Source organism: Lepisosteus platostomus, chromosome 10, assembly GCF_059453375.1.
Source record: "Lepisosteus platostomus isolate fLepPlt1 chromosome 10, fLepPlt1.hap1, whole genome shotgun sequence".
Lineage (NCBI taxonomy): Eukaryota > Metazoa > Chordata > Actinopteri > Semionotiformes > Lepisosteidae > Lepisosteus > Lepisosteus platostomus.
Window position 1 is genome coordinate 50,010,481 of NC_142620.1, and position 25,334 is coordinate 50,035,814.

At 42.1% G+C, this 25,334-nt stretch overlaps 1 protein-coding gene across 8 annotated transcripts in view; it reads left to right on the plus strand.

Moving 5' to 3' along the window:
* Window positions 1-25,334, plus strand: part of nlgn3a (neuroligin 3a) — a 138,840-nt gene that overhangs the window by 70,667 nt on the left and 42,839 nt on the right. For all 8 annotated transcript variants that reach the window (XM_088596858.1, XM_088596864.1, XM_088596865.1 and 5 more), the window contains one exon: window positions 720-869. In XM_088596858.1, coding sequence (XP_088452984.1) covers window positions 720-869 — 150 coding nt within the window. The remainder of the gene's footprint in view (window positions 1-719; window positions 870-25,334) is intronic.

A 25,334-nucleotide genomic window follows, 5' to 3' on the forward strand; every position in this document is an offset into this window, starting at 1 on the left:
TCAGAACATTACATCGGCTGTGTTACACATTTGTATCCTTCAGAAAACGTTTGCTGTCTGACAGAGACTTTTAAAACTGTTCTTTATTAAGCCAATTGAAGAAAAAACAACAAACCAATCAAAAATACAACCAAAACGACAGAAGGTATAAGCTCTCCACCACTAATTACAAATTTTTCCCCATAGAAAACATAATAAAAATGGAAATAAATACAGCCTACTGCTGCTTCCCAACAGTAAAAACATTGTGCTCAATGTGAAACAATTTTCTAAATACATTTTCATAGAAATCATTGCCACAAGGCTACACTTCTTTAAACAAATTCGTCAAAAATGTATAACACAAAAACTCTGATCTGATCCTGCTTTTCACCATCCCCTCAAACAGTGAAATATTTTCAAAGTTTGGGCAAAGGACTCAAATTGAATTGCAAAAGTACCTCTCCTTGATGCACAGAAGTAGAGAGCGCAGAATAGATGACAAGAGTTTTTCATTTCTGATCACATTTGTTGTCTTTTCCCCCCCTTTACATGGCTGATAATGCCCAGGCAAATCGGGAAAGCACACCCAGTCTGGGAATTAACTGAACAGAGGGAAGTGTTTCTCTCTGCTGCTGGTATCTGAGAGGGCTAGTTGTTGGCCTCGCTGTTGCGTTGCTGTGTGGAGCGCGCGTTTTACCGTCCGCCGGCGAGTGTGTTAACGGTGGCCACTCTTGCAGACATCCGAGACACTGGCGCCAAACCCGTGATGGTCTTCATCCACGGAGGCTCCTACATGGAGGGGACCGGGAATATGATTGACGGGAGCGTTCTGGCCAGCTATGGCAACGTCATTGTCATCACACTCAACTACAGAGTCGGGGTCCTGGGTAAGTGCCTCTGCTTTCTCGGCCTCGCACTCACAGGCCCAGCCCTGTGGAGAACCCCCGCTGCTTTCACGCTGTTGGAAACCCCCGATCACGGTGTGCCAATCGTGAATCCACGCCAGCCTACAGTACGTTAGAGATCGGAGTTATTCTCAGTTCTTGGAGAAATGCATGAGGCTTCCCTGGAAATGCAAAATGTTGGGGTCAAATGCACTTGACTGCAGAGTTACAGCTGTAATGCTAACAGGATTTAATGAAGTGAAACTGTTGTCTCCTAATAGCTGTTGATATCCAATGCTGATCAGCTTATTTTGCATTCGTATGAATGCTTGCATGGTCATGTCCCTTAATATAAGCATTCCCGAATTATTCATTTTGATGGCCTACATTATTTTTAATTTCCCTCTTAAAACACCACTGAGGTTTCCAAACAACCGAAGCCACTTGCAAAAGCTAGAGTCAGTTGAATCGGTGCATCTTTTCTATTTTTAGGATGTATTATTTTTATTTGGTCTCTTTTTCTATGCGTGTGAGATGAACTTTTCATTTTCAAACTGCATGTCATTTTGGGAATGTATTCTTTTCTGACACCTGGTTTGGTAAAGGATTTGTTGAGAAAGGTACACTAGATCGCCTAAAAAAAACCAGCGTCATGCCGCAGCAATTGTGCAGAGACCTGAAGAAACCAGGGGTGGAGGGTGGTGGGTGAGGATTGGAGAGGTAAGGAAGAAAGCAGGAATCCTCCTGTTTGGGAGGTAGAGAGATGAGGGAGAAGGGACACTGAGGGAGAGAAGGAGCCGTGCTGACTGACTGGAATGGATCTTCAGCTTGCTTCTCAAGCGTGATCTCGTGATAGCTGTAGCAGCACATGGAATCCGAGCTGGACACAGCCTAGATGTTAGCCCAAAGGTAAAGCATGCTTTTAACTTCCACATGATAATAAAAACATAATTTAAGAAAGCTCTTTTCATCCAAACACCAGTGGACAGTAAAATAGCTTTAAATATAAATGAAAGAATCAGGCAATGTTTTCTATGTATGAATTACAGGAAAGTGCAATTCAAATATCAGGAGGTCCTTTATGTCACAGAAGGTTGAGGGAGTCTGGTACAAGGTGCAATGGTTCCTCTCATTTGTAACCTTCATTACAAATGAGATGAATATAAAACAGAGGAACTACAGGAGTTCAAGTTCTTAACAAGGCCCACAGTTCTTAAGACTGTTGAGAGAACAAACAAGATGAGCATCAAAGAATCGCAGTGGCTAAGTGTGTGATTTATCAGGTCATTATTGTGAGGATGAGCCTTACAAGACCTTGTGGCCTTAAAAGTCAGGTGCAGTAATTCAAATTCAGAATTCTGTGAAATTCAGTGGGAAGCCAATCAGGGATTTTGAGACAGGGGTGATACAGCACCTTGCATAGTTGCAGTCAGACCCTTATATAGCTTTCACTTTTTGTTGTGTTAATGATGGCGGACATGACAATTTGAATTACAATTTGATATTTGATATATACACAACCTGCTCCAGGTTGTATTCAAAGCAAAAAAAAAAACCCAAAATAATACTATAGAAATAAAGAAAAAACATGATTGCGTAAATATTCAAACATTGGTCGTGGAAGACCCCTTTTAATGTAGGTGTACAAGATTGCTTTCATGGGCCACACAATAAGCTGATTGGCCTTTGTCTTTGTGCATTAATAGTGGTTCTTGTGATTTCAGAATAAACATATCTAGCTCGGTGAGGTTTCTCGGTGAGGTAGTGAATTCCAAGTAAAGACTCAGCCATGTAGACTAAGGAGCGTTCATATCAGGGGTAAACTCATCGAAAAGCACAGATCTGGAGAAGGGTGCAAATCATATCAGAGAATAAAACAGCAGTTTAAAATATGCATGCATCAATTTGTAATTTCACAGAATGGGAAAAATCTAAGAAGGGACTGAATACTTTTGTATACAGTATATTTATCGGCGTGAGACCTACTGTAGTCAGAACATTACAGGTCAATTCAGTGAGACACATTCATCAGTGTTGTCCTCTTTTCTTCTGAGAATTTTACAGAATCTTAGATGATAACCCCTCCCTCATAGCTGGAAATATTACATTTCTGTGACTGACATGTGTTTGGTTTTGACAATTTGCGTTTCCAACTGAAAGTTGTGATGTCCCATTCTGCTGGTCGATAAAAGGCAGAAAACAAAGCCACCGAGGTACAAGTAAGTGATACAATATTGCTAAAATTGATGAGGAAAATGTGATTATTGCTCTGCTTTCCCCTCCTATGAGCATCCTGAAGTGCAAAAAAAAAAACATTTAAATAATCCTTTAAAACACTTCTATTTTGTGCACATATTTATTCAGAGCACTTGACCCTGTCAGCTCAAATTCTGCCCACACAAAGTGCAAATGCCTGAGATCTAAACAAAATTCAGCGCCCTGCCACTCTCCGCTCTGTGTGTGAAGAACTGTGATGCTTATGAAGTCCACTCAGTGGCTGCCAGTTTCTGTGTGTGGCCTCCTGGCTTTGTGTAGGTGGACGGTATCCCTGGTGAGCTTAACTAGGCAAATACCATCCTTTCACACTTTCCCCACTCTGGCATGCTGGGCGTCCATCTGATGGGAGTGAAACAGGGATAATGTGTTTCTGACACCGTACCAAACTGCATTAACACTTGTACAGAGCACCCATTACTTCCTAGCTTCTCTCTGTCAGTAGAAGTGTACAGATCCCCCTGGTATATTCTTGGCATCCACCAGCCACCTTTAGCTGGTGCAGGGTAAGACTACTGTAGTTGCACTTTTCATTAGACCGGCTAATAAAATCAAACACTTCCAGATTTGGTTCTCAATGAGAATAGCTCAAATAAAGTTTGATCTAGTACAGATCATGTGTCTTTCATACAGAAGCATAATATTTTAAAATGAGGGTGATAACAGCTTTGGGTGAGTTTGCTGCATTGTGCAGAAATGCATTGTAAGGTTTTGTGTTTGAAAACAGACACTGCATCCAAATCAGATCCTGTTGTTTCTTCTTCCTTGGTCTTTAGAAAACACAATGGAGTGCCAATTCCTGTTGTGCACAAACTGTTCTCAGTCTCCTAATGTTTCCGTACGGATAATATGGTCTTCTGCTAGTGGACCAGTTCGTAGAAAGAGAAGAATGGAGGCTGACACAAGAAGAAAGCAAAAAGTAACCTTCTGGAAAGAAATCCTCTTCTAAAACGTCTGACACTTTACCCTCCAGGATTTTTCTAGACCTTGTTAATTAGAATTTTCTCAATGACATTGTTAGAAATTTGATTTCAATTTGGAGCAGAACAATACCAGACCAAAAAAAAAAAAACCTAATGGAAAAGGAGAGATCATTTAATTAAGAAGCTTAAAAGAATGGTGAGAAATAGCCCAGCCCTACTGAATTAGAGTAGATAACTAATATGAAATAAAAATGGGCAAGGGAATTATGGTTGTGACAGACTCTGAAAATGGGAAAGCTTCACATAAATTGCATAAAGTACCAATAAACACCAGGCGATGTTGTGAACAAGTGTTTGAGCCAAAACATCTATCTGCTTTGAACAAATAATTTCACACAGGGAATATTTAAATCGATTTAACATTTGCTTAAGGAAGCTAAATGGTTAAAAAAAAGGTTTAATGTATATAGAGAGAAGAGAGAATTACGTGGGGAAAACGGCTTGGTAAATGAGGTTAGAATTTGTACCTAAAAAAAGAAAGTAAATTAAATTTTAAATTGAAAGTGGGATGAGTTTCTGGATTTCCATTTTACAGCAGTGTTAATATACAGCTAGGGAACTCTCTACTGAGTTCCTTCCCTACTGTTTATCCTGCACTCGGTCTCTTCGTCTCCACGGACCACTGAGGTGTTGGAGCACTTTTATCCTGTTCTGCTGCATTTCCCTACCTTGACAGGGGTTTTGGGTCCTCTAGGGTGGCTGACTTTCCTAAACAAAGAATCTAACATCGCTCTGTAAAAACGGCTTGAATCCAGGTGCTAAGTAATCAACACTGTACATCACGATAAAGCTTTGATTTAATGCTTACCCAAATTCTCTTGTCCCCTTGCGTTATGTTGGTTATTAATTTTCTAACAATTATGCATGTACCGGAGATCAGTGAATCAACAAATCGCTGAAAATGACCTAAACACAGATCTAAATCTAAAGGGATTAACACTTAGTTAGCTTATTTCTTCCTAATAAAAGCATGACTTCCAGGATTGCCAAATTGGTATACTATACAGGTTTAATGTCAAATATTACGAACGAGAATGTAGAAACATTCCAGCCCGGGACTGAATTCCGCATTTTAGTGATATTAAATCTTTTTAATTAGCTAATAAAACACCAATAGGAGCATTTAATTGATTAAATGTTAACTGATTATAAATTGGTATCTGAAAGTACAAATTTAAGTATTTTCATAAATGTAATTCCTATATTCAACATAGGTATGAAACTGCAATATATTTAATCTGAGAAAAGGTTTTTGTTTGTTTTTTTAAACCTCATAATTCCAAGGGTGCTGGTCTGGGTTGGCTGTCTGTTCCCTTTAGCCACAAAGGACAGTGGGAATGGAAAAGGGGATGCTGGGAGCCAAGCATGTACCCAAACAGGAGATCTGTTTACTTCAGCTATTGATTAGTATGTGGTGAAACAGTGAAAGTGATGCACCGTCGCTGAAACCGTGTCTCTTTAATGATGTGTAATGAGTTCCAGACAGAGGGGAGTATCTGGTATCACTGCTCTTTATAAATATAATTACTCATCCGCTCTCCAGAGCACGTCAATTTCCCCATCCTTTGGGGAAGACTTAATTACTGTTTCCCGCAGCATTAGACATTAACAAAACCTTTTTCTTGCCAAAAAACAAGGTGATACTTTTCGTTTTAGCTGTCTATTAGCATGTTGGACCAAAGATGTCTATACATAAAAAAGACTTCAAAATTCAACCATATAAAAGCCATATAAATGATATTTCTACCAGAACAGTGCCAACTTCTTTGCTTTTACTGCTATAAAATAAGGGAGTAGTGACACAACAAATTGAGCTAAATGTGTGCATGTATCTCACTGGTTTTAAATCATTCTGCCAGAAATAAAGGTTTTGTTACGTTGAAATAAAGGAGAAATGTCACATTTAAAAAAAAAACAATGTTTGGAGAAGGACATATGTTTCGTTAGGGTGGGAAAAATCTTTGGGTTTTGCACCGGGGCAGTCGGTTTTGCAGTGAGCCATGAATTTCATCATTTCAGAAATTACGCAAATAAGGATGATCCACAAATAACAAGGACTCACAAAGTGTCAGGAAACAATAACAAACCGCACCAGGGTTCTAAGTCATTGCCGACGCTAAGACATCAATGACGTTCTTTTTTTGTAATTTCCTTATTTGAGTGGTCGGTCTGGAAACATTCCTATACAAACAAATCTGCGTGGTCTTGATACCCGCTGCTGAAAAACAAACTTACAAATCTGTGGTGAACTAGCTATTCGCCATTGGTGCAGTGAACACACACTTCATAAAAGAGGGTTTATTGAAATAATTTTACCTTCAAGACTACCTGGGGTAATGTTCTTAAAATTGCAGCTCCAGAAAGAAACAGAAAAGTACCAATCATGCTTGATCTGCAATGTGTCAGTTATTAAGATTCAAGAGACATTGCCAAAGATTTCTTGGCTTCGTTGGCATTTGGATGATTTGATACAAATGAAGTAGCTGAGAAGAAAACATTTACTCATCCTATTAATGTCAGAGTGCAAATTATTGAAATAATGGTTTTCATAAACTATTCCACTGCAACTCATCGGTGCGCTCAAATTGTATCGCAGATTACAGCACGGAATATCAAACAGTGCTATTCCACAGCCCAGGAAGCAGGGCTGGGTCAGGTGGTGGAATCTGCTTTTGGGATTTTGCAGTTTATTAAGTAATATTTAATGGCTACAGCAGTAATAACCTCTACCTGTTCCTTAATGCATAAGAAGTGGCAATCATCAGTGGCTGTGCTATGCTAAAGGAAGTAGCCTGCTGCCCCTACTCTTCAAATAAAGGCTTTTCTTTTATGCTCCACTTTCCTTGGAGTACAATTGTTATGACAATAAATCCATAAGGAAAAGTAAAGCAAATCGACTGTAAATGTCAGCTTCTTTAGTTTTTGTTGGGTATTTAAAATACAGTTATAAAGGACAGAACATTTTTAATTGGTTTTAATGCAAGCTTAATGCCAGATTTGAACATATCTATCATTTCTCAGCCACAAACACTGCTTGATGAAATTATGAAGAACCGACTGCATGAAAATGAGAGACCGAGTTAGTTTTACTGCTCATTTTTCAGACAATAAAGCTTAAATAATTACTCTGTTCTTCAGCAGAGATTGCAACTGGGTCTTAACACAGCTTCAAAGACTTCAAAGCTTGTACCTAGTGTACCAGCTGTCCTCAGCCAGAGCCTTCTGAAGCATTGCGTGCCGAGAGGGAAGCTTTAATCGAAGTGGTTGTTGTTGGTAGTTTGTTCCCACTCTTTGCAAATCGTCTTTTAGTTCTGCGTTTATATTTAACTCACAAGAGACTATTTTTGTGCTCTGTACCTACCATTTGCCCTTGCTTGAGAGGCAAAGGGTTAGCGCGTTTTTATCTTTTTGTTGTTTAAAAAAATTCTTCCAGGTTTGTCAAAACAGCGGAAGCCACACAAATGCTTAGAGGCATGGCCAGGCAAAGCTTGATGAGTGAAAGAGACCACTGGGACTCAATATTCTATCAGTGATGCACTGCAGTGTTTTAAATCCATAGAGAGAGGAAGACTAAGGATGCAAGAAAACCAGTGCCATCCCAGTAACATCTGAGGTGGGTGTCATGAGGAGCACTAGAAATTAGAGCAACTAATATGGTATTGTGCAGTTGAGTTTTGAAAAAAAAAGGGGCACACTGGTATATTTTTCTCTTTCTTGAACTGCATCTCAGTCAGAAGCACTACCTAGTAAGAAGTTGAGAAATTCCATTTTCACTTCTGCTTCCAAAGTGTCATCACCCCCGGGCAAAGGTGTTGATGGGCAAAAGTGACATGCTGTACTATTACACCATTGCGCTTGTTGGTGGTAGGAGGTTAGCTGGCATGTTCAACATGGTACACACCATGACAAAACTCTGTATAAGCCTGTGTCTGATTCACACACTGCATCCAGTGATGTTTTGCCTGCTAGCATCAGGACTCCTGTGAAAGGACAGAGGGGATAGGAGAGGGAGACAGAGGTGGGAGGTGTTGGATTGGGGGTTCCAGGAATGCAGCATGTTGAATTACCAGGGTGAATAATCTCCAGGTCAGCAGCACATAATCTGTGTGGGTGTCAGCATCCAGAGGTACCCCAGAGACTGGCACTAAACTGGAGAGATTAGCAGCCGCCTCCTTCTTCCTGGAACGCAATTCTCCAGAGTGGCAGAGACCTGCTTAAAAGTCAGGAAGAGCTCTCCAGAATGAGAGCAGTAGAGATATTCCTAAAGAACGCTGTGCTTCAGTGTGAGAGCTGTGTTCGGTGCTCTATCTACTGCTGTCATTCACTGTAATTTCATTAAAAATAGAAAGCATGTTTGCTGTCAGGCGGGATGGACGTAAAAGGAATTGAAATCCAGGCAAGTTAGACAAATATATGTGTATCAGCTATTGCGAATTTGTCGTACAGGCGCTTTAGCTTCTGTTTACACAAAGGCAATTTTGAGGAATGAAAGAGTGTGGAAGGTGAGAGCAAATTCTCAGTCCCGTGGTAAAAGACATAAACAGATTTATTGCAAGGGGTCAGATGGCGCAACACGCAGGGGTGAAAATGAGCATTTTCTGCATGGCTCGCCTGTGCTTTTTACAAGATCAGCCGCGTCTCACGACCGTGATTTCCACGAGTGCACTGCAGAGAGAGCCATTCCTCAGCTGCACCGAGCCCTGCTGCCTGTGCAACTCATCGGGGCTCAGGTGTCGCCAATGAAATTAAGCCCCAGAAAGATTAGTCACAGTGCCACGCCAGGCTTCATCCACTACCCTGCAATTGCTCCCCCAGTGTGGGCACAGAACATTCTGAAGAGCTGGTCGTTCAGTTGGACCGTGCCCGAGAACTTGGGTGTTGGTATCAAGAAATCTCCTCGTTTTTCGTCAGCCCGATGGCACAGGTGGAATAAAGAGAACAACCCCAGCATCCCAGTGCCTCGTTACGCTTGACTAAAGTTTCCTTTTCCTCATTTGCAGAAGGGAAAAGCAGGAACAGGCTCAGATGTGCCAGGCAGAGTATTGAGGTGGGCTGTTTGTGTCAGCTGTAGTGCTGTAGTTTGCCACCCTCTGAACATTCACCTAGAGAATTCAGTCAATACTAATCCAGCAAAAAATATACATAGTCAACAATGTCCTGTTAGTGGGTAATATCCCTTGGTGGGGCCTAATGACTCTTGCATGATCATTTGTTCCCCAATGTATGTCCTGAGACATACAGTACATATTAGCTACCTGCAATTAGCCTTTACCTTAAAATGTCACTTAATTCAATTCATAATATCCACTGGCAGGGAAGAATTGAGGTCCAATAAAACTTCAAATACATTTGCTTTAATCAACCATATTTATTATTATTATTATTATTATTATTATTATTATTATTATTATTATTATTATTATTATTATTTATTATTACAATTATTATTGTTGTTATTATTATATTATATTATATTATATTATATTATATTATATTATATTATTATTACATAATTATTATTCTTATTTGAAATTATTTAACAATCCGGTTTCAAATACAGGGTAACAGTATACAGCGTATAATATGTTTGAACTGAAGCCACACTTCAGGATGGACCAAAAAAAAACATAATCAAGACTAATAAACCCCAACTTTGTCATTTAAAGAAAAAGAGATGCGTGGTTTTACTTCATCCCAGGACTCCATCTCATGTTCTTGTTTTCGTAATTAAAGATTGGGATTGGGAATAGGTGGAGAACCAGTCTGAAACGTGTGCATGTATTTTTGCATAGACACTGCTTACCCTGCCTACAAAAGCGCTTCAAGCAAAAAGAATTATTGGTTTAATTCTGGGGAATAAGAAGCTTTTAATTTTTTTAAAGCATAATTTTTTTTGCCTTTTTGTAAGCTCCTTTCAGTAAGCTGGGTTTTACCTGTAGAAACTCATTGCTTGTGCTTTTCTGCAGAAATACCCACCTCTCCCAGAAATAAACCTCTTCTTCAGCTGCAGCTTTTTTTTTTTCCTTTTTAAAATGGGTCCAGGAGGGATGCAGGGATATTTTTAAGCCCCTTCTTATGGGAGGCTCCCTTCCTCCAGAATAAAACTGCACTCAGAGGAGAGTGTGCCTCACAGCCAGCTCATCAGTCCTCGAAACAGCTAAAGGACACAGAGGGGAAATGGCAAGAGAATTGGAACAAGGTGTATTTCTTTTCCGAACAAGTGTTCTTCATTTCTGTTTCTGATGTTGCTGTTTTTTTTTTTTGTTTTGTTCCGAGTCCTATGGAAGGAGATGGGGGTGGGGGCAGAGGCCTTGTTTATCATGAGGCTTGTAGAGCTGGGCAATGGCGAAGTCAAGGCAGAGTGAATATACTGTGTGTACCATGGTGCGCTGAATTTCCTGCCAAGAGAGATTTATATCTGCTCTATAACGAAGGCTCGCTGCTCTCTGTCTTGTTAGAAGATTAATCACTGTTGCCGCGGCGGCAGCAGTACTCGCAGAAGGGCTCAGGCCAGCAGTACGTTATCCTAACAGGTGTGAGTTTACAGCCGTGCTTACCATGGTGGCATGTTTCTGCTGTGTGCCAGGGAGGTGTGCGGAGGGCTTGGCGATGGATTGGGAGTACCGCGAGTAGCAGGAGAGGGACTCAGAGCAGCACGCCGTACTGTGCCAGATCTCTGTGATGAAGAGCGCGAGAGCATCAAACAGAGGCTTTGATATGACAGGCTGGGGCTGGGAAGAGAGCAACATGTTCTTATTCCACAGAAAAAGGGATGACACAGTTCCTAGCAGACTTTCCACTAATGAAGTGAAATGGGGCGAAAGTGATGTGTGCAGCAGAATTGCATATTGAGTTTGAGAGATTGTTTTGCATTGACTTTTAGCTCAACTGTAATGTGGCATCAGTTTAGCTAAAAAGAAGCATCACTCACTGAGTCTCAGATGGAGCGCTTTCCTATACACAAGCTCAAATTAACATGGTATATAATAAGGCGACAAAAAAAGAGAATGTCAACCTGCATGGAAAGGGTACATATTGCTCTAGAGGGTTTTTTTTTGTTGTTGTTGTTTTCATTAAACATGGAGTTTACCATCAAGGCTGTATTGTTTTGTTTCTCATGATTCCAGGAAAGTAATAGCAAATCAAGTAACTTGTGTTGTGTTGACATTGGGCAGTGGTGGGTTTTGAGATGAGGGGAGGTACAGTATGCTGTGAATTCTCCTATAGAAGACCTCTGGGAAAGCATGGGTAGATCAGTCAAGATGGAGACTCTTGTCTGAAGTATATTATCCTGAAAGGTGTGGACCAATTGGTATAAGAGAATCATCTGCTTTTTGGGAACGGAGGGCAGATGATGACTGACCCTGGAAGCATCATCTTCCTGGTTTTTAAACTATCATCAGTTAGACAATCTTAAATCAGTCAGGTGACTGGGGGTGGCAAGTTATCCCCCCCGTCTCCTTGTCCACAGCTTTCTAAGAAATGGAATTCAGATAAGATTCTCCACCTTGTCTGAACTTACTGCCCACTGACAACCATGCAGCCTTCTCTCTCTGTCTGAGCACTGGTACTTGTCCACAGTAGTCAAGTAGTCCACTCAGACACAGTAGGGCACATGGGGGTCTCTGTGTCTAGAGAAGACAGTGGTTGAGAAGGAAAGAGGCAGTGTACAGTGCTCTGAGGAGAAGCATTCTCATCTGGTCAATGCAGAAGATGCAGGCAGGGCAGGAAAGGATGAAGACTATGCTCATCATTTGATTGATAGATTGTGGAAATAGTGTCACATTTGAAAAGGAAACCCACTGAAATTTGTATTTTTTTTTCTATATTATAGTGTAGCACTACAGGGGTCACTGGTTAGCCCCTATTTGTCTTTCTTTACAAATGTGATTTATTTTTTCCTCACTTGAGTCGTCTTTACTCTTCTCACCATTTGGATGTGTTATTATTAGAATGACAATGGGGATGACGGGTTTCTTATTTTCCTTGGATGCTGTCCTGGTGGTTGGTCTACCCCTCTCTCAGTCGGTTATGAGCAGGGCAACTGCAGTCCACGGCCATTATCTAGAGGTTTCAATTTATGTCTTTACACTTTAATGGAAAAATATAGTACCACTATATCAGGAGGAAACCAGCAATAATCTAGCAGAATGTTCATATAAGAAAGTGATCTCTACTTAACCTTGAACTGGGTTAAAAATAGGCTCCTGTTATTCCCCTGTGCTGTTAAGTTGCTCCTGTGAAAACCAGCTGTGCCACATCTCTGTGTGTAGAGTGATGAAACAAGTTCTCCTGCAGCTGTTGTCCTCTGCATTCCTCTCTCTCTCATGCTTTCTGCTGAGTGCTACATGATTTCAGTACTGCATCATTCCAAGCCAGTGCTTAGACAATTAATGGAACCAATAATTAGTTCATTAGAACTTATAGAATGCAAAATATTTGCATTCTTGGTTGCGTGTAGGAGAAAGATGCAAAAAAAGGGAACTCTCCTGCACTGGGTTTGCAGAAAACTGAGATTTTGATTTGATAAACACAATATATTCTTCCTCCAAGTGGAAGTTTTTAGAATTGTTTTTAGCTTCTAGAGGTTGCACCTACAGTGTTTAATTGGTGAAACATGTACCAATTTCATACCAAAAAACAAAATCTAACCAACCAGCTAGTTGAATTAAGGGTTCAGTGAAGTCTCTGTGAACACAGTTGTCACCCAACACTAAGGATCAGGATGGGCAAGACTTCCTTAGTCCTAGTCACTGTGCCTTTATATATTGATGCACTGTACTGTAGAAATACAACTTTCAAGTTTCAACATTGTAGATATCCAACACAATCACAGAAAATCTGAAGAAAAATAAAATTCAAATAATCGTACTGAAAATGTTGTTTTGGCTACGAACCTAAGGTGCATTAACACAAGCCTGCCAGTGCTGACTCAAAGGCCTGATCAGCCTGCGGACAGACTGCTGTGGGATATGTCTCCACTCATACTATAAAGCTGAGTCGGCTGTTGAAAATGAGTTTGTTCTGACTGTCTACTGTTGATGGTGCCAAAGGTGTTCAATAGCACTCTGACCATGGATCTGAGTGTCTACTAAGAAAATAAATACTGATAGAGGTCAGTAGAAAAGAGTGGCTGGACCTCGACATAACATAAAGCTCACCATCACTTCTCCATGCATGTCTTCCATTATTTCTGTCATGGGCAAACTGCCATTCATTGGAGACTACCTGTATAACATTCTCTGTCACCCTTTCAGATGTTTCATCTTTCAGCTGTCAGTATTTTCAGTATTGTCAGTAACCCAAACGGCTCCAAGCATACAGATCATTTTTATGCAGACATACTTGTTCTGCAGTCACCATAGTCTTGCTGACAATTACGCTGTTGAATCAGGCAGATGTGACAGTCTTGACCCTCAGCTTTTCAGGAACATGGCCTTCAAAGAGCCAGTATCTCTGTTTTTTTTCTGGACTACTGCTCTGGTTGCTGAAGCAGAGCATCTCATTCTCTAGGCAGCTACTCTCAGACAGGGTGCCTTCAATCACATCGAGAACAACCAGGTGTTCTGCATTACTCAGCTGGGGCATGGTCATATCTTTCACTGTTCTTGCATTAATTACAATCTTTTTAAATGGTTCTTTATACAGATTCTTAATCAACTCATCTTGGCAACTGAACTTGATTCCAATACCAAACACCCAGCACTGACAGTTTTATGAAATCACATGACTTGAGCTGGGAATTTTGCTATCCCAAGGAACGATGCTATTCAAACAGTCTACACCCCAATCTGCTCACTATTTAAAATGTTAACATTATGTATTTGCTCAATGAGCTATTGATGTAAAACCTAGATGGCTGCATTTTCATTGTGCATTGGGTTATAAAATCCTTAAGGGTACTTTATGTGGAATATATTACTCTCTTGGATGACGCCCCTGATTTATTTATTTGCCTTTCTTTCTAATTTTTCTGGGTATTTTATTAAGAATGCATATTTTTTTGTTTAATTTTTTTTTTCTAATCGTGTGTCTTCTAAGTTACTTAGCTTGGTGATTTATTTCATCACACCATGGGGGGGTGTGATACTGACCTACTTCTATTGGCATATCTTTATCTTAGAAACTACGTGCGTAATCTAGAATTCCAGACACTTGTGCTTATTAGAAAATGAGTTATTTTCCACTTTTAATAAGGATAGCTCTTACGCAAGTTTATTAACCTTGGCAAACAAAGGTAAAGAGTAATAGAGCTCAAAGAAATCATGGTAAAGCATAAAGAATGGCAAAACGTGATGCAAACTGAAAGCCTTAGCAAAGCACAGTAAGTGCATGTTAGAAGTGTAGTAAAGTGTAGTAAATCTGTGAAAAAAACATGTAATGGTTTGATAAAAAAGGAAAATCTTTTTGTGCTCTGCTTCTTACTATTTAATACAAACTCTACACATACAGTATAGATTTGAAATAATGGGTATAATAGTCAGTCCTTCATTAATCTGACTTCTCAAGTCCAATGCCATATTTAGCAAGAAACTGGATTTGGCAGCTGCTGATGTTAGAAGAGTACATCATGGTAGGTAAGAACGAGGAGAAAAGGCATGTGGGTGTCCTGAGGAGAAGCAAATGCTGCTGGACAGAGCTGCCCCTCAAACCATTATTAACACACCCCGCCCACTCCGATGAAGTATCACACCAGCCTATATTTAAATGCAGAAAGATGTGCCCACGCACATTCACTCTCACCCCACCCACTTGTTCTCTGAACACGAATTCAGCTGCCAGCCTCCCACAGCACCCACAAGTACCCTGCTGCCCTCACAGACTGCAGCCCCCTTCCCAGGACAGTGAGAGCGTCATGCAACGAGACTAATTGAAAACAAAAAACGCCTCTGAGAAGCCGAAATCAAAGCTAATGCTGCAAGTAGTCATTTTATATTCGTTTAATGTATGTAAAATAGATTCTGGGGTCTGTTTTGCAATTTAACACATGAAGAAGTAAAGGGACGTGAGAGCATGTTCATACATATGAGGGGAAAGAGAATCACAGCTGCCTGCATCAGAGGAGAATTAAAAAAAATTACCAGGGCTTTCAATTCTGAGCAATTTAAAATTGCTGCATCCCGAGCAGTCGTATCTCCTCTATTTGAATTAAAGAGACCAATCATTTATACAGAATGTACTGACCAAGGAAATCTAAACATTTGCCTGTTATGCTCAGAGATGTTGATGTATGGTGAAACCTCTCTAAATGTTTAAACAGTAGCCAGATCGGAATTCATCCTGCCTGGATCAATCGAATGTACCACAAGGTCTAGCATGATATTGGATGGCTTCTGAGCTCCAATTATTAGAATGATATTGTGACTTGGGTCAGGGGCTTGGGTAGAATTCCAATATTACGGGAGGCAATTTGTATTGCTGGGTAGTCCTTCAGGGTTTCAGCAAGGGCACATTGCTAAACAACTCCATTTTTAACAATTAGCCCTTGACATGTCCTCCTGAACGAAGATATATAAGACCTCTTAGAATAATCTTTCCATCTTTCCAAAGCACCAAGATTAAGAGCCAGTGGTATTTTTATAATATGCACTGTGTCTGCGAAAAAGGGCTGTTTTGCGAAAAGACCGATTCAAGGTATGTTTAAGTCTGGAGAAAGCAGCTTCTTCAATCCTGAGTTCAGGGTTTACAGAGGCAGCTCTAAAGAATCACAGACCCTGGAGTGGAAGGTCAGTTCTTTGCCTTGTTGCACTCTGAAACTCTTTTGGTTTGAGATTGGTAATTATTCATACCTGTACGTGCACTGAAAGGCTGAAACAGTTTGGAGCTCCCCACCATTGTCTTTAAAAAGCTGTGAGGGTCCCACCTGCTGCCCATGAGACAGGAAGCCTAGAATGGAGTCCTGTGCATTCGTCTCACTGTACTGTATGTTCCTTTCAAGAAGTTTGGTTATACGCCATGCGAAACAGTCATTAGAAAATGATTTCTTTGGTAGAGGAAAAAAGCTATGCAGAAATACTAAATTACTGTAGGTAACAATGTGGTGAAGCTCAGGCCTTGTGTCCTGTAGACCATTCTTAAAGCCTTAGTCTTGTGTATTCTTTCATCTTGCTGGGCCGGGGTTAATGCTGTGGCTCAGCACACACACAAACACACATCACTGCGACCTTGGTCCAAGGCTCACCTTGGAGCTCAGAGCTGCCTTGTGTTATTAAGGCAAAAAGGGAAAGAAAGGCTTTGCCTGATATCGCAATTTGCTCTCATCTGTCCCTGGATTGTGATCGCTGCCACACTGTTAAAGGGGAGGGAAACGTAAGCGTAGTGGTGGAGGTCTCTATGTTGTCAGGAGCCTGGGGACTGACTCCTGTTGGGCCCTCACGTGGCTGGGCAGTGACACACAGCCCCTGCAGGACCACAGGAAGTACATTATATACTGTATGTAGAATAGAGCATTCTCCCAACAGCTCTCCACAGCCAACAGCACATTAGTATGTTCACATATACAGCTACAGTGTCCACCTTTGTCTATCTCCATACAGGAAATTTGCAAAGCAACATAGATCTATTTTCCCTGGTGTCGCAACCCACTATTCAACTCCCTGTTACACAACACACAAAGATGACTTTATCATAGCCTCCTGCGTAAATCGGTAATAGCAATCAGTTCTATTGCAGGTTCTGAAGGAAGCTGAGAGTACCTGCTCCTACAACACGACTTGGTAGCTTGTTCCATACCCCAACAGCGCTTTGGGTAAAGACACAGTGCAACAGGAGATGTTAAGTGTCAGCCTCACACTAAATGTCTCATGCTAAGTCTCAGCCTGTGTCTTAAACAGCTATTTTGACATGGTATGTATTGCTTTGTTCACAAAAGCAACCTTAATATTCAATATGTTCATAAACCAAGTAAAGAGAACTTTGCACGTGGTACAATCTAGACTTATAACAGTTTTTTTTATTCAAGAAAGAAGTATTTTTTTCCCCAAATAGAATATTTTCTCTCTTTGTTATCCCTCTGCAGAGGAAGAATGAGGTTACAGTTAAATCCATATAGAAAACGGACATACGGAAAATCCATCAAGCTTAGCTTTACCTTTTTATCTTACTTTTTCCCACAATTTAATAATTGTAACAGGGAGAGGCTTTCTAAAAGGTCCTCCAGGACCTATATGATTGGATTACAGGAAATTCTGCAGATTTTTTTTTTCTTTCTGTAAAAAAGAAATCCAATGAGATAGCTCTGAATCAGGCAGAAAGATTAAAATCCGATAGCGCGTGGGTGCAAAGAAAACTAAAATTATATAACTGGTGGAGATGTGGCCTTGGATGTGAAGCACATATAAAGCTGGAGTGGTTATTTTACAGTCTTCCACTGGCAAATGTGCTTCCTGGTTGTTCTTAGCTCTGTATGCAGTCTCTGTCCTGAATGCCCAGCCTGTTTTTCATTGTGTGCCCCTCAATATTCATGTATCAAGCTAGTGCTGGCTTGAAAATATAATAACACCCATTTGTGGTTATTGCCACCTGAATGTGAAAGAGCGCCTTTGTCACTCTGATCTTATTTTCTGATTTCGTTGTGCTGTCTTTTGAAACTGAGATAACGTATTCACAAGCCCACAAGAGTCTTTTATTTTCGGTGGCGGCAGGTAACATTACAGCTGGCTGTAACGTGGACCTGAATCCATTGTCCCCTTCCCACTGAATTGCACCACAGCCAAGGTGCCCAATCCTTTCTAACGCTGTTGACCTGAAAGCCTCCACATTTGCGGTGCGGTTTTCTTTGGACGGACAACGGCAATGTCCTGTTTTCCCCAGGGTTATTCTGGGGAAAACCAGATTCTTGTTCGATGACGGGCTGCTGTGACTGAGGCCGGAGTGCGAGGTGGTCACTCTGCTCTGCTCTGCCCATAGCCCTACAGCATGTTAGGCAGTGTAGGATACCCTTCATGTGTTAAAATGTGTACCTGTATGTCATGTGCTGCTAAACCAAGCGAAATAGTGGTCAAAGCACCACAACGTGTTGATAAAGCATGATGAAAAACATGAAAAGTGTGGGAACAGCGTTTTGTTAAGTACAATAAAACCATGGTAGAACCATGGTAATTCTCCTTCATTTCTCTTCATTTTCTCAGCCCTGTCTTGTTACATGAATGAGCCAGTATTAAAACAGCTTGGCCTATAGCCCTGTGCTCATATAACTCAAAGACGGACAGACCCTCACATTAAAATCCCAGCCCAATTCTTTTTTCCTGGGATCTCAACCTTGTTGGATATAGGTGAATTATTTAAAGACCGAAGTGTAGGCAGAGTCACACACCTTATTGTTTTTTTCAGCTGTGCATCCTTCTGAAGAAAGGTGGAAACTGCTTTTTCTTCTTTCTACTTTTCAGCATGGAATTAACCTGCACATGTTCAAAATAGTGTTTACACGTAACCAGGTTAGCATTGTTATTCTGTGACATGAAAGGGCATGTTCCACTCTGCTACATCACCCATGAATTTGCCCGAGGAGGAAGTGAGGCATTGAGGAACTGAGGCAGAGAGTTAGTGAGACAATGAGGAAGTGAAGTTTGGAGGAAGTGAGGCAGAGAGGAAGTGAGGCAATAATGAAGTGAGGCAGAGAGGAAGTGAGGAATTGAAGCAGTGAGGCAGTGACTGGACTAGTGTGTTCATTTGTAGCCTGGTGGCAAATATTTTTTTCCATTCATCATAGTTGAGAGAGGCTGGGCGTGTTATCGCCTGGTGTTAGGCCTGGCATTGTTACCTCTCCCCTGGAGACTGTATAATTAGCTGACTCCCAGACTTCATCCCTGTGTCCATGATTCCAGGAATCTGGGCATCTGGATTGGTCAGGGCTGCATACCAGCAAAAAGAAACAAACTCTCAGTGACAAATCAGACAGTGGGCCCGCTTCTGCAGGGGCAGGTGCTGCTGGTGAACTGTCAAACTTATTCCTACACGATGAGTAAAAGCACAACAAACACAGAGGCTCCCGTCACTAGACAGAGGAGCCGAGCGCGTGCCGGAGTCCCAGGAGATCTCGGCGCAGAGATGAAACGAAAACAAACATCTGACCTCTTTCTTGGGGAGTGCCACGGATTTCTTTAGTGTGCACAGATTAAAAGGCGACAGTGGGTGGCGGGGGGGGGCTCACTTTTTTGACTGCTACTGTTTATTTTCTTGACATTGATTCTTGTTGGGGATGCGAGTTCAATGTGAATATAATTTGTACGGTGAGATCACAGAGCTGGATCTCACCTGCACCACTTCCTTTGTGGTGCTGACGTGCTTTATGTAACGTCCTTGTCAGGTTCTTTCACGTTTTGTAACATGTCCAACAGTTAGTAACAGATGTTGACTCGTTGTGTGAGAAAGATGCACATTAGGCGATACTGCCACACTTTAGGGGCAGCAAACCAGATTTTTAATGGTACGTTATTCGTAATACAATTATAGATTACTTTAATACTAGTAATTGCTGCTTTTAACTGCTGTTTTGTCACGGGCAATTGCTTGTTGGGAACACAGTATTGCTCATTCTCATACTGTTTATCAAGGAGTAGTTAAAATGTAAGTCTGGGTTACTTGAACCCACAGCAGATGCTCTGCTTGAGAAGCGAGAGATCTTGATTAGCAGACTGTAGGTACGACAGCACTGTTACATTTAGATGAGTCTCGATTCAGTGGATTAGATCCCTGCTAATGAAGAACATTTCTCCTCAGAGCTCACCAATTTCTCCTGCAGTGATGAGCCCTCATGAAGGAAGGCATAAGGGAGCTGCCAGACTGAGTTGATTCATTTATACCCTGTGCACTCCAGTCTAGCGTCTCATTAGTTTTCTCACATTTTTTAAATTTTTAATTTGTTGATAAAAATAGCGGCGGCCGAAGCGGTTTGAGAGAGGACTCGGGGAAACAGCAAAGCTGTTCTCTTCCTCAATCCCTCTTCTCCCAGGTACCAGCTTTGCTGAGCAGCAGGAGATCATTAGGCTGAGCCTGAGAAAAAAGGCCGAAGAGGCTTGTGACCACTTGTTTAATGCTGCACGTGGCGAAGAAATCTATTCCACTGATGGAAAATGGTTTGACCTAATAGCTATGCCAAAAATGAGCATGAGAATGTGATATATAGTCTTCTTTCTTTTCCATTCCAGAGCTGGGCAGCCCGACTCTGTGGGCAATAAAGCAACATGGCAGCTGCCGAGCTCTTGATAGCAGAGCTCTTTTCTGTCAAGCTCCTGTATAATTCCGTCATTGTTACTGTACAACATTTGCAGTGCTGAAATGAGAGTTTTCAGCAGGATGCGCCGTTTTTCCTGGAAGCTTTTCAAATAAGCCAATCAAACCATCATCTAGCGGCCCCTCTGTCACTGTCTCGGCCTTTTTTGCCGTTCCCAGGGTGTTCTTATCCGCAGTGAAGTCAGGGCTAATTGGATATGTTTAATCAAAGGTGATGGCAGCGAGTCATTAGCATGAGCAACCCGGCTCGACAGCAGACAGAGCTGCCAGAGTTGGGATTTTAGAAACGGAAACAGGAGGTGACAGAGTCTTACTTTCCTGCGTGACATCTTCTTCTTGAGCGCCTCCAAGCCCCACGTTCCCTCGAAAACCGTTGGGGCGTTAGCATAAATCTGGATTAAAATAGAAGAAAAAAAAAATAGGTTAGTGTCTCCTTACCCCACCTTTGCGTGGTATATGCACAGGCATCAAACTCCAAACTCCACATAAAATTTATCATACCACAGGACAGTTTGCATAGGCTGAAGCGGTCTCAATACTCAGCCACCGCATTGTCTCCACCTGGGACTGCTTAAGGGGCTTTTATTTTGTTTTCTGTTATCAAACTCAAAGCCACGGCCTTTCAACATGGGCTTGGGTTGTCTGCTCCTAGCCCCCCGATGAAATGAAGGACAAAATAGCCACAAGAGCTGAATCAGGATATGTATGCACTGCATTGATGAGCCCCAATCAGGAGCAAAACTAGCCTGTAGCTGCTGAATGGCTTGATTGCTTGTTTATTTATGAGGCTACTGGAAAAGATAAGACAATCACCTGGCGTGATTTAATTATTTTTTTTCCCAGGGAGTGCGCATGAATGGACTTTCTATTAAAACCCATTCTGATCATCCTGTTATCTCGCTGCAAGCCAGCACAGCAGAGTCCAGTCCTTGTTGAAGGGAGTTTTGGGGATGTAGAGGCTCTGTGTCTGACCTGCAGCAAAGGGATGCTGCAGGGTGGAAAACTAATTGAAATGAGAAGCGATGTTCAGTCTCAGCCAACATCGCCAGGCAATTCGTCAGGGTGACATCACTGCGCACACACTCCATCCATCTCGGAGCTGTGCTGAGGACCTGCTCCCATTGTCGTGATTAATAACTCTGCTCCCTGGCAGGGCGAGGACACTCCCTGGGCATTAAAACACAAAACCAAGCAGGGCGGGATTTCTTTTTCTTCTGCTGCGTCTTCTTGAAACGGCAACGGGCACACAGCATTGCACCGGAAAAAGAAATAGGCCAACAGCAATATGTGCGACACTTTGCAATCCTTCCCCCAACTCAAGCCTGTCAGTTTGCATGATGTTGCCTCACAGGCACGCTCAGATTTGACAGAGTAGATTGGGGGGGTGGGGGTGCTCACAGCCACGGGTGTGCAGGCACAGTTCCAGAGCTGCAGCTGTGGATAACTTTCTACAGCCATCTGCACATACTGTATTACTACTACTAATAATTAATAATAATGAAGACAGGAAAACAATAAAATGCGATAGGTCATCAGTGCACTGGCCTGGCAGACAATCTGAGCCTCTTGACAAATGTCCCTGCTCCCTTAACGAAAGGTCTATGGGAGACCTTAGCCAGATGTGCTGTTGAATTGTAAAATTGTTTGGCAAATGTCAATCTCCGTTCACCCGCGCATCACTATTCCCTTCCCTGATCGCGTGGATCAGGCCTGGACTTCAGCGAGCATCCCTTATGCAAAACAAAGCCCGGCGCAAATGCACCTGTGACATAAACCTACACTTGAGAGCGAAAAGCATCTCGGCGTCTTTGCTGCCCGAGAAGTCCTCTTCGTCGGGTCCTCTGCAGGCCGGTGGAAAGCAGCCAGTGATTGATTGAGTGGTATTCACATGTCAGGGGCATAAGATGCAAACGGCTCATTTGTAATTTCATCTGGTCCCAACAACCAACAGTGCTCTTGACCAGGCTGTGGACACACCATGCAATCAGATTAGGCTGACAAAGGCAGGATGCATGGCAGGCTGTTGCCACTTCTGTCTATATTTTTGGTTTTTTTCCTGCACCCTGTTTGATTATTGTTATGGACCTCTACCGAGAAAGCATAGCTTGCACTAATAGCGGGCAAATATTTATGGTGGGATTTTTCACGTAATGCAGCCATTTGATGATCAGATTTTAATCATTTCAGCCTCTTGCAACGAGTTGTTTTCCTGTTAACAGTTTAAATGTGAAATAAAGACAGGAGCACGGTCTGATTTAGCTAGTCTATTTCCAGCAGAATCAGGGCGGGGCAGAATGTTTTAGCTGCGTTTACATGAACCAGGATGTTGTTCTTAATTATTGCCGCCACTTTGAACACTGCTAGAGCCTCTGCTTAAAATTCTTGGACTGTGTTCCCTCCTGCAAAAACCTCCTCACCTGGTTTGTATCTTGCAGAAAGATGTGTCTGGCACCGAAATGAGTTTTAATTTCTTTGCGTTCTGTCTTGAGTTCAAAAGGGTTAGATTGACACAGCTGAAAGTCTAAATTACATGCATTTTATTTTCCAGGGCTTGTTTTGAAGTTCTCAAATTGAAATAGTTTTTTTTTTCTTCAGCCTTCCACCATTTCAGATGCTAAAACAAACCCTCACATTTTTCTGCCTTCGAAACCAACCCAATAAATAAACATTGCACTTCAAAAGGAGATCTGCTTTGTTTGCAAATAATGAAGTGAACCAAGGGTCTGCTGTTTTCTTTATTCAGCGGTTGATGAGTGTAATCCGGTTGAAATTTCTCTGTTGCATTCAGGCTCAGAACAAGAGTGGGTCTAGCTTTCCTCTCTCATCCTACAAATGTCATGTTGGACAATAAACAACAAACAATATCATTATGGGTACAGCAAAATGCAAATAAATTCATGTGCAGCTGCTTCTCTGTGATACAAATAGCTTAAATAAATTAAAAGGCATGCTTGATTTCCTGTACTTCTGCAAATCTGTCTCTGCCACAGACTGCATTGGCGGACACACACAACAAAGCTTTTCTGCACAAAAGTATCTAATTAATTGCTCATTCAAGTTATCATTATTCATTTTAAGTATTAATTGCTTTGGAAATAATCAGGAATATACCATGTTTGACAATTATGCATCTTGTTTATTTTTTATCATAAGGTGATATCTATCACTCTATCAGGTGTCAGTGAATTTGGCTCAGTGGCAAAGGATAAAAAAACACAGTTTAAAGGATGAAAGTTTTTTTTTTTTAATTCTGGAGTATAGAAGGGAAAAGGGACCTGCCATGTGTTTAATTTTACAATCCTGGTCTTCAATCCTGATATGAGTCAGAGACGGCTGAGGTCTAATTTATATTCTACCAGGTGTGCAGTGCCAATCTACTTAAAATTGCTTGTCAAAGAAACAGACTGCGCAAAAATGTTAGTTTCGGCAACTCTGTGGAACGAATAATTAACTCAATGTTTTTTAATAACGGCCATGGGAGAAAAAAAACCCAACATTTTGCGGCGGTAGAATTTTGAAGCCATCTGCGGAAAACCAATCTGTCCTCACACGCCCAAAAAGCACGGATGAGAGGTTATTTATGGGAATGGAGCAAAAAAAGCTTGAACGCATCCCTCCGGTTCGACTGGACTGCGTGACCGGGGCTAACAATATCTCGGGCGTTTGTGTCATTTTTCTCTTCGGGGAGACATGAATGGGTTTCAGTGTGTGGATGGCTGTGAAATAGTCCCTTGTTCTGCGCTACTGTGTTCTGTGCTGTGTTATTGACTAGCGAGCAGTGAACAGAAAACGCAGTGCAGTACAAATAGCGATCCGGCCTCTTTCAGCCCCCCTACGAGTCCTGGTTTTGGAATGCAGAAATCCTGACCTAAAACTGATTAAAGCCTGTGGGAATGGCTCTCTCCGGGGAATGACTGCAGGGGTGTTTGCAGCCCATTGGGGATTTAACACACTGGGCCTTTATGTGCCGGTGGAGGAGGCACCCTCTCCCCTCCCCCCGCATCTCAGCTCCCCACCCGGCTCCTCATTCAGCCCTTTCGGCGGGCAGAGGAAGGCTGAGCCCTTTGTTGCTGCGCTTTGTGAGCGTGTCAAGGCCGCGATTGTGCGCCGCTCCCCCACCCCCCCTAGAGAGAGCGGGCCCCTGGTGGAGAACAGGGACACACAGGCCGCCTTGTTAGCTGACACCCCGCGAGGAGGCCTGAGTGACACGCTGGCCAGTGGCCAGGATGGTTTTTCTACTGCGTCACCGCCTTTCCTGTCCTCCCCTGCCGCCCTGTGTCCCTTCCGTCCACCCCTCCCCTCGCCGCGGGTGGCGGACATCGCCGCCTCAGCGCTCGCTATCAGCCGGAGGGAGCCGAGAAAGATGATGCCGCTGGAAACAGCCAAGACTGCAGCCTGATCGCTATCAGCCCCCCATTCTATTAGGTTATGAGTTACGACCCCTTGTTAAGGAAACAGGCATTTAATCATGATCAATATTACAATATCAATGCGAGGCATCATGGAGGAGGAAATTGGTGCTAAGCTGCTGGGTGGCTGTCTTGTTTCTGTCTCGCTGCGGAGAGAAAAGAACCTTCTGAGGATAAGTCTTTTCAGGGATCAGAAACAGTATGCAGTATGTGAGAATTCAGAGGCTTAAAGCAAATGATTAATATTGTTCATTTGCACCGCTATCTTTTTTTTCCTGACATTTTTGGATAATTCAGCATAAGAGATGGTGATGCACGGTTTTTTGAGATATTATAAGACTGCGAGCAAGCAAACTTTGCTCTGAATTAGTCTCCATGGAGCATTTAATGGTATTTTCATGGGCCTTTATATTACAGTGACAGAGCAAAATTCCTGCCTGTAGATTTTCAGGTGGGGAAGAATAGGGTAATAAAAGCACCGTCTCCATCCTCGGAAGATGTCCCTTAGGGGTCTGGGTAATGCAGGCTGCCTGCGCCCTCCCCACCAGGAGTGTACCTGTGAGCGGAGC